This window comes from Vigna radiata, chromosome 9, assembly GCF_000741045.1.
Source record: "Vigna radiata var. radiata cultivar VC1973A chromosome 9, Vradiata_ver6, whole genome shotgun sequence".
Lineage (NCBI taxonomy): Eukaryota > Viridiplantae > Streptophyta > Magnoliopsida > Fabales > Fabaceae > Vigna > Vigna radiata.
In genome coordinates this window covers 19,100,407-19,121,108 of record NC_028359.1, presented here as the reverse complement: position 1 = coordinate 19,121,108, position 20,702 = coordinate 19,100,407, and the positions used below count along the sequence as shown (strand labels likewise).

Below are 20,702 nucleotides of genomic sequence, written 5' to 3'. Positions count from 1 at the left end.
AATCTTAATTAAAACAATCGATTAAGCATGAAAACCAATTAAGAAGTAAAAATTAAAGACTAAAATGGGGGCTCAAATTTGCACTCATAATTTATTATTGTTAACAATCACTAATGCAAAATGGGCTTTTCACGACGATTAAAGCAACCCTCCGACAATGGTTTTTGAACCATTGTAGATTTTGGCATTGTTAAAAGTCTGACAAAAACGATGATGGTTAAAGTAATAATCGTTATAAGTCTCAAACAACAACGATTATTCTTGAACTGTTGTTAAAAGTTATCTAAAAAAAGAAAAAAAATATAATGTGCTAAATATCATGATGAGATTAAAAAAAGACAAACCTAACAGTGTAAGGCATAAAAACGTAAGTTTTCCATGGTTTATCCATTTACTTGCTTGTGAAGCCATAGATATAAATGTAAAGTACCAACCATAGGTTAGGAGGAGACTCCTGACGAGGGTTTTGCAACGTAGTGCAGAAATCTTCGAGGAAGAACCTCAAGATGTGGGTTTTATAGTAAGATGAGATGGAAACTTGCAGTGTGTAGTGAGATCGGTAATGCTTCATGATTAGAGAAGGTTTGCAGGCGACTCGTAAAGTCTTACGGAGGTTCACCACTAGTTGTATTAGTGACTATGAGATGCAAGGGGAAGAGAAAACAAAAAGGCAAAGAGAAGAGAAAATGAAAGTATGGGAGGTGTAGAAAATGAAAATGTAGAGGAAAGACGAAACACTCAAATTAAAGTCATGTGGGAGAAAGAATCGTATCTTTTTCTATTGAAGATATTGCACATTCGATGACGGTTCTCTATATATTTGTCGTTACTTTTGAAAGTTTTAATGATGATTCCTTATCATCTGTCCCACTTTTCACGACAGTTCTCTAGATAACTATCCACATTTCTACTTTTAATTAGACAAGCATTGTTAAAAAGTTGATAGAAATTACAATTTTGTTGCCGCGTGTTTTTTTTTACTATAGTGACTTGTTAAACGTCTTCAGCCAATGTTGTGGAAAGTCTTTTTTGCACTAGTAAATCCCCAATGCAATAATTTCAAAGTTATCTAAATATTTATATTGATTGTTTAACATTTACTTGATGACTTGTATATATTATGAATAAGAATGAAAATAGGTTGGGTCATACACGAATATGGGCAGTGCCTACTCCTTGCTCATCAGATACTCATTTAAAAATATTCATGAATATTTTAAAATACATGCGGATATCTGTATATACTTGCAAATATTTAAAAATATATATTTTATGAATTTTCAAAATAAAATTATAAAAAATATAAAATATAATATAAATTAAATTAAATATAAATTAAAATTTAATTTTAATTAAATTTAACTTAATAAAATATAAAATAATTTTAATTTTAATTAAATTTAACTTAATAAAATATAAATTAAATTTTAATTTTAACTTTTCGTAAATAATGATATCCGGCAACATATCCTATCATTTATAAATGGGTATAAAATACCCGTTATCCATGCAAATAATAAGAGTGATTTAACTAAAGGATTTGTAACGAAGGGATGAATAAAAGATGCGATTTTAATAATCGAATTTATATGCATATTTTGAAATACTTTCTTTAGAGCTGTCAAAACGGGTAATCCGGCTCGATCCGGCCCGGCTCGATCCGGCCCGGCCCACCACGGGTTGGTCACTTAGTGAGTCAATCCAACCCGGCTCATTTATTAGCGAGCCAGAAAAACTTGAACCCGGCCCGACCCACCACGGGTTGGTGGGTAAACGGGTTGGCTCACTAGCCCAGTTAATTACATTTTTTTTAAAATAAAAAAAAATACAAACTTTCTGTAATTTAAATTTAAACAATTTTCACTCCCAAAAAATTATGTTAAAGACAATTCAAAATAAAAAGTACAATATAATCAAAATGTCATTCAAAAACAAACACAAAAAATCATACAAATAAGTTTTTTATATTCATCATATTTTGTTCTTGTTGTAACCCTTGACCCTTGTTCTTGTTGTCTCCAAATTCACTAATAAATATTTTCCTAATATCAGAACAATTACGGCAATCAATAAAAAAATATTAATAAAAAAAAAAGAGAACCAGTACTCAACAACATCAACAAAAAATTAATAGTTTAATCTGAAACATAATTTCTCAAATTCAAAGATATCAAAAAGAGCTTGTTCAAATAATGTATACTCAAATTGTTTAAATAAAATNAACAAAATCTGATACAAGCATGTCACAACATGAAAAAATCATTCCATGTCTTCAAATCCCCCATAATAAGAAACAAATTCGCAAACCCCTATTTTTGTCATTATAGGGTTTTTGATAAAAAAAAAAAAAGAGAAGTGAGAAAACAAAAATATGGAGAAAAGAGAAGAAAAAAAAAAGGGTGTTTTACCTACTCCTTGAAGAATTTCAGTGAAGTGAGGGTGATAGCACCGTCAAATAAGAGCAAGTACCGCGAGAGTGATTTGTGAAAGCATAGGTTACTTTTTTGGTATATACAGTGAGTGAAGAAAGTATTTTAGTTTTTAGGGTTTCATAAATAAAATAATAAATTAAAAAAAATAAAATTAGGTAGGTGGGTTGGTGGGCTAACCCGGCTCACCACGGATTCAACCCACATGAGCCGGGTCTAAATGAGCCGGGTTGAAATCTGACCCGCATATAAGTGGGTTGTATTTTTTAAACCCAACCCAGCCTGAACCCGTGACGAGCCGGGTTGGCTCGCGGGTTGTGACCCATTTTGACGGCTCTAACTTTCTTTTGATTTGAATATTCATATCTAGCATTATTTAAATATTTAAGGACAATTTATATATATACTATAATAAATTAATTATTTCATGTTTTTTTCTCGTCACACATTAATAAAAAAAACAACTTAAATAAAATGACATGTACTAATTTCTGTTTCCCAATTTTTGGATTGAAATTAAACTAACGGGAATCACATTCAGAGGATCCCTATGAAACACGATATACCATTGTCAACGTTAGGTTCAGCTCTGATTTTGCCATGGAAGGAAAGCCATACATTACTTACTTAATTAACACAACTTTTCATAACAATAACAAAATAAAAACAAAAATATATCAATTTTCTGATATGAAATCAATAAAAATAATAAAGTAAAAGTAATTGAAAAATCCAGTAATTGATGTCTTGATTTTTTTTTGCATTTTTTATTAGAAAAGATTTGATTCCAAAATTATTAAAATTGTGCACGTTTTAGAAAAAAGAGTTGATGTTGCACAAATCTTGGAGTGTTGGCCTGAGTTTATAATAAAAAATTCATTTGACTTCAGCACATTATAGAAGTTGTTACAACATCGCAACTTTAATATATTTCACAAGATAAACATGTCTTGAGACTTTGTTTTTAACTCATATAAAGATAATTACAAAGTCGTCTTAAATTGCACATGGACTTTAAATTTTGCAAAAAAAGAATCGTCCAAAGTTAATACCACTTCGCTTCAAGTATCACATGTCTTCTTTATCACGAAGTTGTGCCAACATGATATAATTTGTCAAACCTCAATTTCTTTAAAACATGTACATTTAGATAATTTCATAATCAAATTAGCTCATTTTATTTGTTTAGTAGACTAACTTTTATTGTTTATATTTGATCCAATAGACATTATAAATAGCATGACACAATAAGGTTTATTAAACCTTTTCATTCTCAAACAGACTAAGTCTATGTGTATTGAGATAATATATTCACATATTATACTAATCTTGATAATTTGGTATTATTAATGAGGTACCATTATGTTTTTATTAACTACTTTGATATTATATACTCGAAGTCAATATTATTCCAATGATAACATAGGTTCAGGAGGGTGTTGATTTTATATATACAACTAATATTCTCTAAGTAATATTTACTCAATAATAAATCATATTCATTACTATATTCATAAAGATCTAAACTTGCTTCCTAACTTAAGCATCGAAGAGGTTTTTGTTGGTGGATCCTCCCTTTAAAAAACAAGGAATTGAATTCTGACCATCAATAGCATTCAAACCACCACTAAAATCTTGTTACCTGTGTGTAAATCCATGTTCAAGATTGTGGTAAGATCACATTGACACCCACCGTGGGACTGGTAATTAGATTCTCAGACAAAGTAATGGTCTCTTAAATCTTCCATTGAGATAACCATTCATTCTTTTTAGACCTCGACTGAGGGACTTATCTTTCTACCACACATAATAGTTTTAAATCGTTTAAGAGTCGAAGTCTTAAACAATTTAAATACTCACTTTTTCTTCTTCTCTTCTTAGACACCTTTTAAAGGCAAAATAGTGACAAAGTTTCGTGTACCAAAACAAATTAGATGCATAGTGATTGACCTAAAAATGATTGATTTGGAACATAAAAACATTATAGTTTTTTTTTTTTTTTGCTTTTGCAATTATATTTTATTATATATACATTAATCAATGTTAGACTAAAAATTATAATTGATACAAATTATTTTATTAATAAATATTACCATTAGTAGTTAACGTGCAAGTACCTTTATTTGAAAAACACAATCATTCAAACACTAACATTTAATTATGATTTAATTTCAGTTAGCAGACAAATTGATTAGCTTACGATAAAAATAATACAATCATAAAATAATAAACACATGTATTTGTAGTTTTATAAAATTCATACATTTATTAACTCTGCTATCATATTACCACTGAAAACCATAACTTTTTAATCAAAGAAACTTTTATCTCAATTCATAAGTAATTTTACTATATTTTTTGGTAATCCATATAATTTTGTTGACATTATTCTTCTTTATATTTTACTTTCTTGTTATTTTTAAAACCTATAAAAATTTACTTTTTTTTTTAAATTATTTTATCTTATTAGATGTATTACTCTGACTCTTTTCATTGATCAAACAAAAATTTCACATAAAGAAAAAAAAAAAAAAAAGTGACCCGGAGCAAAAAGAGTCCCTTAATTATGTGTCGGAAGTTGAATTTGGAATCAGTGAAACACATCACATCAGATGGTGCAAAGCAAAAATAGGAGAGAGCAGTAATACCATTCCAACATGCAAAACCCGAAAACCGCCCCTTGTAATGCAACCCACCATCTTCTCTTCCTCTCATTATTACACCACCTTATAAATTCCCACACCCTCTTCTTTCTCTCTCACACCATCAACACACACAACCTTAACCTCATCAAACTCAAACAAACCCATGGACAGCATCGGCTCCCTCGACTCTACTAAGCCCGCCAACAACGACGTCGGCAATGTCCCCAACGGCACCGCTTCAGCCATCAAGAACTCCCTCCCCGCCACAGCCATCACCTCCACCGAGGCCACCCTCGGCCGCCACCTCGCGCGCCGCCTCGTCCAGGTTGGGGTCACAGACGTTTTCTCCGTCCCCGGTGACTTTAACCTCACCCTCCTCGACCACCTCATTGCGGAGCCCAAACTCACCAACATCGGATGTTGCAACGAACTCAATGCCGGCTACGCCGCCGACGGCTACGCACGGTGCCGGGGCGTCGGCGCTTGCGTGGTGACGTTCACAGTGGGCGGCCTGAGTGTGATCAACGCAATCGCCGGCGCGTACAGTGAGAACCTTCCGGTGATCTGCATCGTCGGTGGACCCAACACGAACGACTTCGGCACCAACAGGATCTTGCATCACACCATTGGATTGCCGGATTTCAGCCAGGAACTCAGGTGCTTCCAAACTGTTACCTGCTACCAGGTCAAAATCTCAGCCTCATTTTGTTTCTATCTCCATCCATATTTAGCATTTTTATTTCATGGAAGAATCATACGTTAACATGATAATAAGTAATAGATTATTTGTTATTTCAGTATAATTACAATGTTAAAACTGTTTTTTTCCTTATTTTATTACAATAATCATGGTTTTCAATAGAAAAAAACTAATAAATATTCGATACTTATGAACAAATACCAACTTTTCATTTTCTTTTTTCAATAATAGCTTTAAATTAAAATATAGAACAAAATATTATTTATTTTGAATTATAATGTAAGTTTTTTCTATTTATTATAATGTTTTCATATCATCGCTTTTTTAGTGTATCACAATATATAATTTGTTATGTAGACATAATTTTGTTTCATTATTCATTATCCCAATTTTATTAACAGTCATCCTAATGTTTCATTATTTAATTTTATTAGTTATTGTGGAAAAAACCGGTTCTTTTAATAAAATCTTTTGTTTAATTATTATGTACTACGCATGGCCTCGAAATTCTGCATAAAATAGTCTGAATTTTATTACACTCACACCATCATAATAAAGTTGGCTGTTTTTCCAAATATTGCTTGAAATTTATCAGACAATATATATATATATATTTTTTTATTCTGGTCTAGTGACTCTTGATTTAAATTACAGTATTTTTGTATATTTTTTTTACATAAATACGATTGATTTATTTAGAAACGTGACACATGCAATATTCATAATAGCGTCTTTAGCATTTATTTAAAGAGAACATTCATTTTCTTAATTTTCCTGCTTTCTATTTTCAGCCAATCAGACACCATCATAAATATGATTTAAAGAAATATTTTACTTATGCTAGAAAGGAAGAAACATATACTACGTTAGTGTGTGATTAGACATATTGTATTCAACTTTCTAACATAGTAAAGTATTAATATTTTTAATTTTTTTATTTAATGTATATCAGTTTATTTTACATTTAAAAATAAAAATATTCTTTTAATATACATGAACTGAAGTAAAGAAAATGAAGTTTTATTTCTTAACTTTCTTGATGGTTATGAATCTGTGATTGTGCTAAATGATTTTAGTGTATGGTTTGATAGGCTGTGGTGAATAACATAGAGGATGCTCATGAAATGATTGATACTGCGATCTCAACCTGTTTGAAAGAAAGCAAGCCCGTCTACATAAGCATAAGCTGTAACTTGCCAGGCATTCCTCACCCCACTTTCAGTCGTGAACCAGTTCCATTTTCTCTCTCTCCCAGGTTTGATTTTTCATATTCTTTTGATTGAATACTCAACTTGGTTTGTGAGACACTGATTCCTTTAAAGGGAAATTTATCAGTCACTGTAATTCAGCATTTGAAATGTCATTCTACTTGAGTAATGATGTTAACATACTTTTTATGAACTAAAATTGCAGCAAGTAGTTAGATTTAAGGTTTAAATTGATAGCATGAGGTTGTTCTTATTCTTGAAGGGCTAATGTTTGTTGTAAGTTCTTTTAGAAAGGAGAAATGATGATAATAGATGTATATGTTTCTTTCTCAGTGGTTTTCTTTATTGATGGGTGTTATACTGTTACAGATTGAGTAACAAGCTAGGGTTGGAGGCAGCAGTGGAGGCAGCAGCAGCGTTCCTAAACAAGGCAGTGAAGCCTGTAATGGTGGGTGGTCCAAAACTGAGGGTGGCTAAGGCATCTGAGGCTTTTGTTGAGCTTGCAGATGCATGTGGCTATCCATTTGCTGTGATGCCATCAGCCAAAGGACTAGTACCTGAGTACCACCCGCACTTCATTGGCACATTCTGGGGAGCTGTGAGCACTGCTTTCTGTGCTGAGATTGTGGAATCTGCAGATGCATACTTGTTTGCTGGCCCCATTTTCAATGACTACAGTTCAGTAGGGTACTCTCTCCTTCTCAAGAAGGAGAAGGCCATCATTGTGCAGCCTGACAGGGTTGTGATCTCAAATGGACCTGCATTTGGGTGTATCCTCATGAAGGACTTCCTCACAGCACTTGCAAAGCGTCTTGAGCATAACAACACTGCATATGAAAACTATGCCAGGATATTTGTCCCTGATGGAAAGCCTCTGAAGGCTGAACCGGGAGAGCCTTTGAGGGTTAATATACTGTTTAAGCATGTTCAAGAAATGCTGTCTGGTGAGACTGCTGTGATTGCTGAGACAGGGGACTCATGGTTTAACTGCCAAAAGCTGAAGTTGCCAAAAGGATGTGGGTGAGTAGCACGTTCAGTGTGATTGGTGTTTGCCATTTTAGTTTTCATTCTAGCGTTTATTTTCAGTTTTGAAGAGAAGGTTTGTTGACAGGTACGAGTTCCAAATGCAATATGGTTCAATTGGATGGTCTGTTGGTGCAACTCTTGGTTATGCTCAGGCTGTTCGTCCAAAGCGTGTGATTTCTTGCATTGGTGATGGAAGCTTTCAGGTTTTCCTTTCATAACTATCTAAGCACACTTTAGTCAAAAGGGAAATTGTTTTTTCTTGGTTACACTCCAATAAATTTACAATTTTCATTCCCTCATGGTCTGCTATAAGAAATCTAAATTTTTTATCCTTATTCAACAATTCTTGAGCTAATTTTAATGCATTTTGTTAAACTTGTTTGCAGGTGACAGCTCAGGATGTCTCCACAATGATACGAAATGAGCAGAATCCCATCATCTTCCTGATAAACAACGGTGGATACACCATTGAAGTTGAAATTCATGACGGGCCATACAATGTGATTAAGAACTGGAACTACACTGCCTTGATTGATGCAATCCACAATGGTGACGGGAAATGCTGGACCAGTAAGGTGAGATTCTCAAGTGACTATAAATTCTTAGTTCATTATGCATGTACATATATCTCCACATCTCCACATAGTCCACACTAGTAAGATAGTGTCCCTTTTGAATAAAACTTTCACGATTTTGTTTTTAGTACCACTCTAAAAACCTTTTATTAATGGAGGTATTTTATGTATGTATAAATCTATGCTTTATACTGTAATCTTTTATTTATGTCCATTTCTTGTGGGAAACTTTTGATTGTAACTTAACTCTTATTTCAGGTGACATGCGAGGAGGAACTTACTGAAGCAATTCAGACAGCAACAGGAGAGAAGAAAGATTGCTTATGTTTCATTGAGGTGATTGTTCACAAGGATGATACGAGCAAAGAATTGCTTGAGTGGGGCTCAAGGGTCTGTGCTGCAAATAGTCGTCCTCCTAATCCTCAGTGAATTTCCTAGCATGAGCCATTACAAAGCTGATGGAATCAATATTGGAGTTTGGCTTTATCTAAGTTGAGATTAATTCCTTCGAGATGCTTCTGTACGAGAGAAATTTTTCTGTGTCTGTGCTTTTGCATTTAATGTTTAGGAGTAGTGCATTTTACGGAAATTTATTCTTCGGGGACAAAAATTAATCTTTCACATTTCTTTTATAAATTGATGCTATTCTCTATTAACTTGATGTTTATGTGCACCTTTTTATGGACACTGGAATTGAGTTCGGAAATTTTATTACTTTATATATCACCTTTACATAATAGAATCAGTTTACCTACCATGGTTAATTAATTTCAAATTATACTAACGTTCAACTATATATGTAAATATGTAAATAAAAAAAATAATATAATACTATATTATATCCAATATATACTATAAGAGAATTTGTAAATAATGATCCATTTGTGACAAAAATAAATAATTATTATAATGATCAATTTAAATATCAATTTTATGAATTAAAAATATTGATAATTAAAATCATTTCAAAAAAATTATAATTAATCTCTCATGTATTATGAATTGGTTTTTAAATTAATTCCTAATATTAACTATCAAGTTTTGATTAAAACAATTGATAACTAAACATATTTTTGATTTGTCCCTATTTAAGAATTTCCTTTTATTAAAATGGATCAAAGTTCTCTACAGTTGAATTTTCAACTGGATGAATCACCTCAATTAAAATTTCACATTCATATTAAATTATAAAATTATAAGTTGAAAATTATAAATCATTTTATTTCGAACTACATAGCATACATTTCTTTTTACACTACAAGTTCTCTTTATCCCTATGTCATATGGAAAATGATATTTTAACACTCATTTTTTACACTATTTTGACACTGCACACGTGTCAAAATGTGGTTGGACGATTTCAAACTAAAAAAACTGAGACAAGGACATATTTGGAAGAAAAAAATCAAAGTTTTTTTTTTTAATTTGAAATCGTCCAACTATATTTTGACACGTGTGCAGTGTTAAAATGGTGTCAAAAAAATTGATGTTAAAATATCATTTTCCATGTCGTATCTATCTTTCTTCATCTCTCTATCTATCTATCTATCTATCTATCTATCTATCTATCTATCTATCTATCTCTCTCTCTCTCTCTCTATATATATATATATATATATATATATATATATATATTATTTGTTTATAACTAATTTATGTTTTCGTAATGATTGTATTTTATAGTTATTTCAATGTATTAGATTTTTTTTATCTCCTTTATATATAGAATATTTATTTAATTAAAATTAGATGAAAATTTATTTTGTGACTATATCATATGTATATAAAGACATTTGTACTAGTTTTTATATAGGTATGGAAAAGCTTGGTCAGCTACATATCAACCAACTAAGAAATATTTCTTAGATGTTTGAGTATTCTAGACGAAGTACACCTTGGCCAAGTATACCGAATTAAGTACACTTAGAATATTCATGTTTGGATGTAATTGACCCTCATGTTATGATCCAACATCTAGGCATCTGGTCGTAGGCATCCTTCCTGGTCGTATATGTGACAGCAAATCAAAACATTGACTGAGTTGACTTAAACCTACTATTAAGGTATGATTAACCCGTTTCATTAACTAAGGACTAATTGTGACATCCCCAAATTATAATAATGTTAATCATATAATAGAGATGTCATCATCTAAATAAAGAGAACAATTAGAGTATAAAGTACGATTAATTAGAGGATTACAGTCATCCAGAATAGCCTAGTTTAAAACTTTAATAATTGCAAAGTATTTCAAAATAATCTAATAAGTATTTCAAAATAACACATAAGCTAAATAAATGAAATCTTAAAGAGATCTAAGCAGCAGCATCAGCGTCCTCCAGTACTTGCTCCAAGGGGACCTCCTCAACCATATCTACTCTCATTCAAAAGGATGATCATAGCAAGAGAAAACATACCCAAGCAACATACAACACACAAAAGCAAGGGTGAGCTAGGCATACAAGAAGTATAACATAGTGCAATCAATGAGAATTATCATGCTTAACTACAAATATAAAGAACAAGCAAAGCAATTTAATCAAAACATGGATGCAAATACTCAACATGACTCATCCGGATATGTATAACTGTCTAGCTATTGGTCGTCTTTGCACTTGCATAGTTTAGCTGGCCCATCCCCAACACTATGCATGGTAAATACCCCAATCTGTCTATGTCTAAACTCCAAGACTATAGACGAGGACCTCCCTCTACTCTCACCACTCACACTGTTCTTCTCTATTTGAGTATGAACAATGCTTTAAGTCTAAGGATAGACATACCATCTCAAAGCTCCCAACATTATACAGACAACAACACTATCTCTACAACCATTCCCAATCACCTCTTCCTGAGATGTTCAGTTCTTACTCAATTAAGCCACCCAACATAAAAACACCAAAACACACAATTCATCTTCATATTTTTCACGTAAACCATCCAATACATATATTCAATAAATTCAATTAAGTTTACATAATAAAATCTTATAACATAATTTCTTTTTAATCCAAGAGTTTTACTGCACTTAAAGAAATAAACCTATGTCCATTTCCAAAAATACTAGCTTTAAAAGTAATCAAGTAAAATAAAAGAGCATCCTTGTATCTTAACCACGTTCCTCCATCATTTCCTAATACATTAATTATTTTTTTTTACTATTATTCTTGGTTTAAGAATTTTGAACACCAACACTTTATCCTCTGCTACAGACTTTTCAATTAATAATCCAACAAAACACTTTTAATTAATAAAACCCCCTCTACCTAATACAATACCCTTCTCGAAGTTTAAATCCCTTTATTTTATACTATGGGACCCACCCAAAATTAAATAATCACTTTCCTATTACTCCTTTCAATAAAATAAAAAAAAATTATAGCATTCTATAATAAGCTTAGGAAAATAAAATTTTAACACCATTTTTTGACACCATTTTGACACTGCACACGTGTCAAAATGTGGTTGGACGATTTCAAATTAAAAAACAAACTTTGGTTTTTCTCTTCCAAATATATCCTTGCCTCAACTTTTTTAATTTGAAATCGTCCAATCACATTTTGACACGTGTGCAGTGTCAAAATAATGTTAAAAAATGGTGTTAAAATATCATTTTCCTTTCCATTAACTCGTGGATCCCACTAAAAGTTATATCCATTTTTTATATATTGTACCATAATTCTTCTTCTTTTATATATATATATATATATATATATATATATATATATATATATATAATAAACATGGAAGTATGCATAGGCATATAATCACGTGCATACATATATTATCCATTTATGTTTTGTTTTATTTTCTTTCTTTGTAAAAAAAACACATATATACATTTCTTTTAAGATTTTGACCGAAACACCCAAAATCTTCTTCTCCCTCTTTAATTCCCCATTATTCACGTTTCCACCACCACCACCCAATACCACCATTTCCAGTCATGCATACAATTGAATTTAACCCCTACATGCCTGTGACGTCCAATGACAAAACACCAATAAAAAAATATTTCCATAATATAATATACTATACACACATAGGGCCCACACAAAAATATGCACCTCATCCCATTCAATGCCCTTCTCTCCCTCTTGCATGTAAGAGGAAATGCTGCATTCCATTCTTTCCCATAACGTAACTTATACACACTTAACAGTACTCAACACGAGTTAAAATATAGAAACACGAGTTAAAATACAGAAACACTATTTCAAACCCATTAATTCTTTTAAAATAACACTCAGTGCAACCAATCATGATACTCTTGATTCTCATATATTACACACGAAAAATAAAAATAAAATGGGTTAACTCCCCTTACCTGGAAAACTTCACAGTTTACTTGACAGGGATGTCCTAAACAGTGCTCCTCACAGCCAATTTCAAAAACGCCCGGTAGAAACAAGAAATTGTTCGGTCCGTTACGGAGCTTTCAACGCAGTGAACGTTTGAGCACCACCTATTCAAAGATTGAACGATTAAATTTGCTGGGAATTTAGAGAGAAGACAGAGAAAATGTTTTAGGGCAAAAAGGGTTTTCTGTTTTTTAGAGAGAGAAAGGGAAATTTTGCATAATGGGAAATTGACTTTTGGAGAAAGACCCCTGCAAAGGTCATGTGCCCATGGGCCCGACTGCCTCCAACTAGGATTCAATAAACCCTTTTACCTTCATTAAATTTTTATCCCCATTTTCTTTTTAATGTAAAATATAACTAATTTTTTTTTTTGGACCTTTACACTAATCATGGTGAATAATCACACGAGTCAAATCCATCTAAGCAAAAAACCCATAAATAATAATATAAATATCACAGTTCGACATAATTAGTTACATTAATTAATTATCATATTTGTTACTCATTGATGCACTTAAATAATTTAAATATATTTTAAATAATAACAATCCTTATTTTGTTAGAAGAGGAAAAATATCCTTAAAGAGAACGAATCCCTTAAAGTTAGAAGTTTAAGATGTTTATTAAAGTTTTTACAAAATATATTTCACTATATAAGAATACTATTAGTTTCATATTTAAAATGATAACTAACATGAAAATTGTTCAATAAAATCATCTTTTAATTATTTTATTCTAGTTATTCTGCTATATTCCTTAAAATTACAATTACATCAACCACTCTGGATAACGAGGCATATTTTATCGCAAGATGTTGATGAAATGATGACATTTTAAAATTAATATTTATTTTGTTGAAATAAAATGTAATAGATATGAGTCAAAGGGTCAACCTCCTTCTTTGTGAAGACAATGACAGGTGTTTCACATCATTGACCTACCAAAACAATAAAATAAAGTGAAAAAACAAACTTAAGTTTGTTTGCAACAGGTCGTACTTAAGTATCTAGAAACAGATGGTGAAGAATGATCCGTAGCCACTGGAATTGATTCCGGTTGTCTGTTGGCGAAAACTGGGGAATAAAACTTTGCTTAAACAGTATATCAACTAATTTTTTTCTTAAATAATATTCGCTTTTATTGTATGTATACAGTCTAATTAGTAGTTTTAGTGTAATAAATGTTTATTTTAATTTTAGTAAAATAAGTAAAAAATTATATTCTTAATATAAAAGGTTTTAATTGTTGTTAATTTTGTTCCTACATTTTTTAACAGTTAAAATAATTAACTGTATTAATTGTTACATGTTTTTATTAAAATAAATTTAAGGTTTATATGTCATTAATCTTGAAAGAACTTTTACTATTTTGTTTCATAAATTTCACAGATCATTACCAAACATAAAATGTGTTTAATTATCTTAATTATTAACTGATGAATTAAAATTAAGGGAATTAAAATTTTATATTAAGACGATAATTTTTTTCTCATTATATTTAAAATAAACTTACTATTTAATTTGGTTTAAATATTAATATGTTAATATATTAGGTTATTATATATTTTAGATTATTATATATTTTAGATAAATATCTTATATTTATTTATTTTTAATTAGTTTGATATTATTTCTTATTTATATTTAAGGTTTAGGTTATGTTTTTTTTTATTATAAATACAATATCTTATATGTATATTCAACACAGGTGGAGATTAATTTTACACATAGTTTTTTTTTTTTTATATTGGACATGGTTTTTAGAGTTCAATGTTCTTTGGAAAAAAATTATCACCCATGTCCATTACAACCACGATTGTTGTAGTTAGAGTAGTCATTACCGTCATCGTCGCTAAATCATCAGTTTCGACCAACGACCACACAGTTTTGCTCCTCTTGTCCAAACGACTACAATGTCGTTGAGATTGTCACCACTAGAGGCTAGACACACTCTCACAAGCCGATCATAGTTCATTATCGTTGTCCTTTCCAATCATGCATGGTGATGTGTGTCATTGTCTCTGGTGTCAACCACATTCGTTGGACTCGTTGCGACCTATTCTCTCTAGATTTGGCCTTGTTGCATTGACTGGGCCTATTTTGGTATTTAGGTTTTTTCTCTCCTCTACTTGTTCATGGCTTTTTTCCCTATTGTTTCTTCTTACCTCTCTTTTATCACTAGTACATTTGACCTATCCATATAAACTAACTATGCTAGTGTGCCTTTATTTATTAATAAGTTCAAGGACACTAATTATGTGATTTCGACATCAGACATTAAACTTTGGCTTAAGGATCAAGGGTATGTTGATCACATCACTCTGAACGTGACATCTATTGATTCCGTTGCAGTTACCCGTTGAATGAAAAATGATGCTCAGTTATGCATTATTCTAGATGTACTTGACTCTTTTTAATAAAAAACGTTATGATTTATTTTATATCTTTAAAACCTTTTATAATGAAATTAAAACTCAATTTGATGTTTCTATTCAAACTTTGTGAATTAATAATGGTCGTGAATATATTTTCCATTCTTTTAAACAATTTATGGTTGTGAATACATGCCTTTATTTCTTCAATGACCATCCCAAAACTTGTTAGTGATGCCTTAACCTATCCTGGTTGGCGTCAAGCCATACTAGATGAACTAAGTTTTCTTTAGAATAGTAGAACTTAACTGCATTTCAACAACTTAACATTTTTCTATTCTCATGATAAAAAGAATTGAATGCAATAGACTTCATGCGTTAAAATCTACTAGTATTTGTGGGTGTTAGGTATCTAAAAGGAATCATGTATTTCATAGAAATTTAAGTGTAGGTTGAGTTCATATTGAAAAAAAAAAGTTTAGTGATACAGAAAGAAACTCATTCTACTAAAGTTTTAGTAATATAAAGCTTATCACATTGCCATAGAAAATTTGTTTCCTTGATGCCTTTTGTCTGTACAACCAGCATAATTGCCTCTGCAAAAGCAAGACCTCATAACCAAAGGCTACACACCTACGTGAAATTCAATGCTTTGAGGAAAAAATCTTTTTCGAAGAATCCTATATAAAGAGGATCACATGAAAAGAAGACAACAAGTATTACATTAAGAACAATCATTATTGTCTATGCGTTGTCAAAACTCTCTTACGCTTACGTCGTCTAAAGTTTTCTTTCAAAAACAAAATCTTTGTTACAAGTTTTCAAATATACTTTGTATTACAAAAACATCCTCTCTAAGAAAGTCACTATCTGTACTTGTTTTCATAAAAAAAAAAAAACTTTATTGTTTTTGTATAATTATAAGTAATTTAAAATACTTATTTGTTTAACTCGAGAGAGTTAAATGATATAGTCAGTTGAACTATTTGATACCAGGAGTGATAAAGCTCATTGTAATCTTTTCAAAGATTAGTGAAATTCCTTAAGAATGTTTAAGGGAAAACGAAACGTAACTCAATTGGAAGTAAATTAGTCTTCTTCTTTGTTATCTTTTAAAGGCTTTCTAAACGATTTAAAAAATCCTTAAATGTTAACACTATATGCAAACCGTATAATCTCTGCAAATAGCATCAGTTCTAAACTTTATTCAAAACTCTCACTTTTTAATGTTTACATATGATTTCAATCATTTTTGAACTTTTTAAAATAACAAATATATGTTCCAAGCACCTTGAAGGAAAGTTGATCGCGCAAAAATTGTGAGGTTGGTAAACAAATCTTGATCACTTATTCTCATTTTCTCTACAAGTTGGCATAACACGTGAAGAAGAGAAAAAAAGACAAATGAAACGAGGTTGATAAAGTCAAAAATTATTTTTAAAATACATAGAAAAAATAATAAAGTTTAAAAGTATTTTAAATGTTTCATTAATTCCTTTCTTATAAGTATAGTGAGATCTCTTTTTTTTTATACTAACAAACAATAGAATACACCAATTAAATACCCAAATGAAAAATTAAAATAATAATTATCCGATTTTAAACATAATTTTTTCATCTTTTAAATTTGTATGTATTATACATTAGGTTTGATGCACACTGATAAAAAAATATCAATAATAATACATTGTAAAAAATGAAGAAAATAAAAGTATCTACACTACATATTCATTTATTGTTAACTGGTCCTAACCTTATAAAGTAAGAATATTTAAGTAAAGTTTTCTTTGTATACGTAATATTTTATTAATTAATTACATTGGTGCTTCTAATTTATGTTATGATGCTGACTAATGAATGACTGATATGTCATGGATAAGTTAAATCACATTATTAACGTATTAAATCTATCTAACTATATATAATTATATAACCAAATAAGAAATAAACCTTAGTCTGGTGGTATAATAAGAAATGACGTTAAAGTTAGAGAGATGCTTACCGATAGTGGTTGAACTGAAGGTTGTGGAGTTCTCCAACGCGTTTACTAATTGTGATTATAGTTTTTCATATTCCAGCTATAATCAACACTATATTCTTTGATTTTACCTCAATTCGTTCATTGTACACTCCACCTTTCACCTATATCACATATCTTCCACTTTTACTCTTTGGAGCAACGTCGGTAGAGCTTTCACTGTTGTGTACTTTCTAAAACCATCTTTGGTCATGATCACATTAGCTTTAGAAGATGTTGAAGTAGATTGCAAGAACTTTCTATGACTTGGTTTCTCCCATGGAGGGAACCCCTCTTGGCTACTTGGAGGTTTGCTTTGGTTATTGGGATCCTTATTGAGATAGAGAGTGCTGCTTAACAAATTTGTGACATTATTGGACAATAAAAGTAGAATGTCATTTTCGACACCAAGTTGTCAGAACCCACTTCTGCATATTTTTAGGTATGTGAGGGTTTTGAGCCATATGTGTTAACCGTATTTTATTGTGATATATTTAAATTTTAGAAATTTATTAATAATTTTGTTTGAGTTATTTTATTAGTTTGAGTTTAGTAATATTTAGTTTGATTTTAATAGAGATAAAATAAAGATGAGTAATTTTGATTTTTCATTTATTTAAGTGGAGTATTATTTTATTTGGTTGATATAAGATAAAGATAGATTAAGTACTTGTTTTTATTTCAAGTCAGATGACATTTTGTTTTTTATTTTATATTTTTTGTACTTGGTCCAAGACCTTATTTACACTTATTTAAAAGTTGTCAATGTTTAATAAAAATAACTACAATATATTAAAGAGTCATGTCATAATGTGTGTCACGTTTATTTTCTATAAATTGGTATCGAAATTTTATGCTCTGATACCGAGAGAAAAAAAAAAGAGAAAGAAGAGTCAAACATTGTGAGAAAAACAATGAGGGTTGGAGTATTTGTGAGAAAGATAAACAAGGAAGATATGCCTCCTAACTGGGTTACGAAAAAGATCTTAAGAAATCCGACAGATGATTTTGAAAGTATTGTGATTACTATTGAAGAGACAAAGGATCTATCAACTCTCACTCTAGAGGAGTTAGCTGAGTCATTAAAGAAAAAGAAAAAGAAGGAACTCGATAATCAAGCACTACAGACATAATTTGACTCAAATGAAACTCAAAATGCTTATAGCAGAGGTCTTGGAGGCAAAGGCCGAGGATGAGGTAGACGTGGCTGAGGAGATCAGTCTAAGTCGAAAATGGGATGCTTCAAGTATGGGAAGCATGGACATTATGCAAATAAGTGCAAATCAGGTAAATGATACAATTGTGGTAAGGTTGACCACATTGCAAAGTATTGTCAGGTTGAGACAAAGAGGGGGACAAATCACCTTATATTGAAGATACAAAGGAAGTATGTAGAATCTTGTTGATGGCAAAGAGCTCGGATGTAGAGTGTGGACTTGGAGAGCTCGATCCCATCAATGGATGAACTGATCTCATTAAATGGTGCAAAAAATGTGGAGAAGGTAATCTTGGAGAAGAAACTCAAATAAAAAATGAAGAGATTCAGTGGATATGAAGACTTCTTTATGAAGCTAATGAGATTATGAATAAATAGAGGGTTGAACTTGAGGAGTTGAAAAAGACGGTTGTTGATAAGGAGGAGGAAGCATCTAGTCATCTTGAACTAGATGAAAACGGGAAAAGAGGAAAATAAGGATGTTGAGAAGAACCAAGGTATGAGAAGCTCGAATATTGAGATAGCAAAAAATATTATGAGTAAAATTTCAAACAAGAAGTCTGCCAATGTTGTTGAGAGGTAGGCCAAGATTTTTTATAAGTGGCTTAAGGTCAGAAATAAATTGGTCAAGGTTACTGAGAAGTTAGGTAGAACAAAGTCAGTCAAAGCATTAGAGAGTTTAGTTAAGGTGAAAGACAACATGGCCAACACGAAGAAAACGAAGATTCCAAATCTAGTTAAAAAAAGCAAGCTTGATGTGAAATGATATACATGAAAAGTCGAATAAAAGATGAAAAATTTAAGTTTATAGGAAAATTTTATTAGAATAAACTTAAATTTTAAAGATTTATTAATAGTTTCGTTTGATAAATCTTACCGATAATTTTTTACTGATAAATTTTTATTCATTGATAATTCATTGAAAAATAACTCACAAATTTTTTTAATTTTTTATGGTAATCTGCCTTTTTTGTAATGATGAAATGCGAGCTGTTTTATGAAAAAAAAAAGTTAAATAAGAAAATATGTTTTCATTTTTCTCTTTTACTTCTTTTTAATATATTTTATTAATTTTTATAAAAAAAACTGTGTATGTATGAAAAGGGCGATGCCAAACAGTAAAAGGAGTGGAGGCATGACAAATTAAAACAAGGGTTAAAAAGTAAAAATAAAAAAACTAAGGAAAAGTAAGAAGATGGGTGTATGTGTAAAGTCTATTAAAGATGTAGTTGAATTGTGAAATCGCCTCTAGTTAAACCTGTATTCAACAGATAAAGGAACATATTTTCTCACGTATATCATATAATGTCTGAGTAGAAAAGAAAATGTTTGAGAACGTTTACGGGATCAAATTGTCACATGATAGTTACTATATGTTTTTTTATTTTCTTTTTAATAATTCTTTTTGTGTGATGACAAGTAAAAGGTATATGTAAAATATAGTGATATTTAACATGAATTTATTAAAAAAAATGGCCAAATGATGCTTTTCAATTTACAAGATAGCTAGATCAGTCATACTTTATATTTACTTACTATTATACAAATATTAACTTATTATTTATTTGGAAATGTCGACCTTTGTCTAAATACCCTCGAGTGAGAGATAATTTCTCAATTTGGGAAATAAATTACTAGATCAAAAATTGTATATGGTCTTCAGAATAGTTTGTTGAAGTGTTTAGGTTGTACTTGGAGAGTTCGTGTTGTAACTTTATTCAAATGCTTATAATGTATATTGCATTATTTGCCAGATACTTTTTATTATTATTATTTACATTTGGTTGAGAATAAAACAAGCATGTTATTGTAAAAGAGTTCCATCATTTGTTGCAAACGTTAATGAGAAAAACCAGATTCCACGTCAATTAGTCACATGTAACTTTAAAAAGTAACTTCTTATAGCAATTTTTTTATCAGGTTTTACAACAACTAAAGTAGACCAATGGAAAATGTGTGCTCTATAGTAGAGATGTGTTTCTGGTAAGAAGGGCAAGTCTTTAAAAAATCTCAACATGTGAAAGAGTCTTAGCTAGCGCATTGGTTACTCAATAGAAAATGAGCATTAACAAGTGTGGAAAGATCTTCCCATTGGCAAGACTTAATTACAACCATTCCTTAGAAGAGATGATGAATGTTCCTTAGCTTAGTTTC

The 20,702-nt window shown here is 30.7% G+C and overlaps 1 protein-coding gene across 2 annotated transcripts; it reads left to right on the top strand.

Annotated features, from left to right (window-relative positions):
- Nucleotides 1-4,982: 4,982 nt before the first annotated feature.
- Nucleotides 4,983-9,244, top strand: LOC106773761 (pyruvate decarboxylase 2). 2 transcript variants are annotated; one of them, XM_022786424.1, is made up of 6 exons: nt 4,983-5,759; nt 6,866-7,029; nt 7,352-8,002; nt 8,082-8,211; nt 8,395-8,583; nt 8,842-9,244. In XM_022786424.1, the coding sequence occupies exons 1-6, from the start codon at nt 5,238-5,240 to the stop codon at nt 9,010-9,012; spliced, it is 1,827 nt and encodes a 608-aa protein (XP_022642145.1). In that variant the 5' UTR covers nt 4,983-5,237; the 3' UTR covers nt 9,013-9,244. The 2 variants fall into 2 exon arrangements, with proteins under 2 accessions (XP_022642145.1, XP_014515994.1); XM_014660508.2 differs by having other exon boundaries at nt 4,986-5,759; nt 8,094-8,211.
- Nucleotides 9,245-20,702: the final 11,458 nt, after the last annotated feature.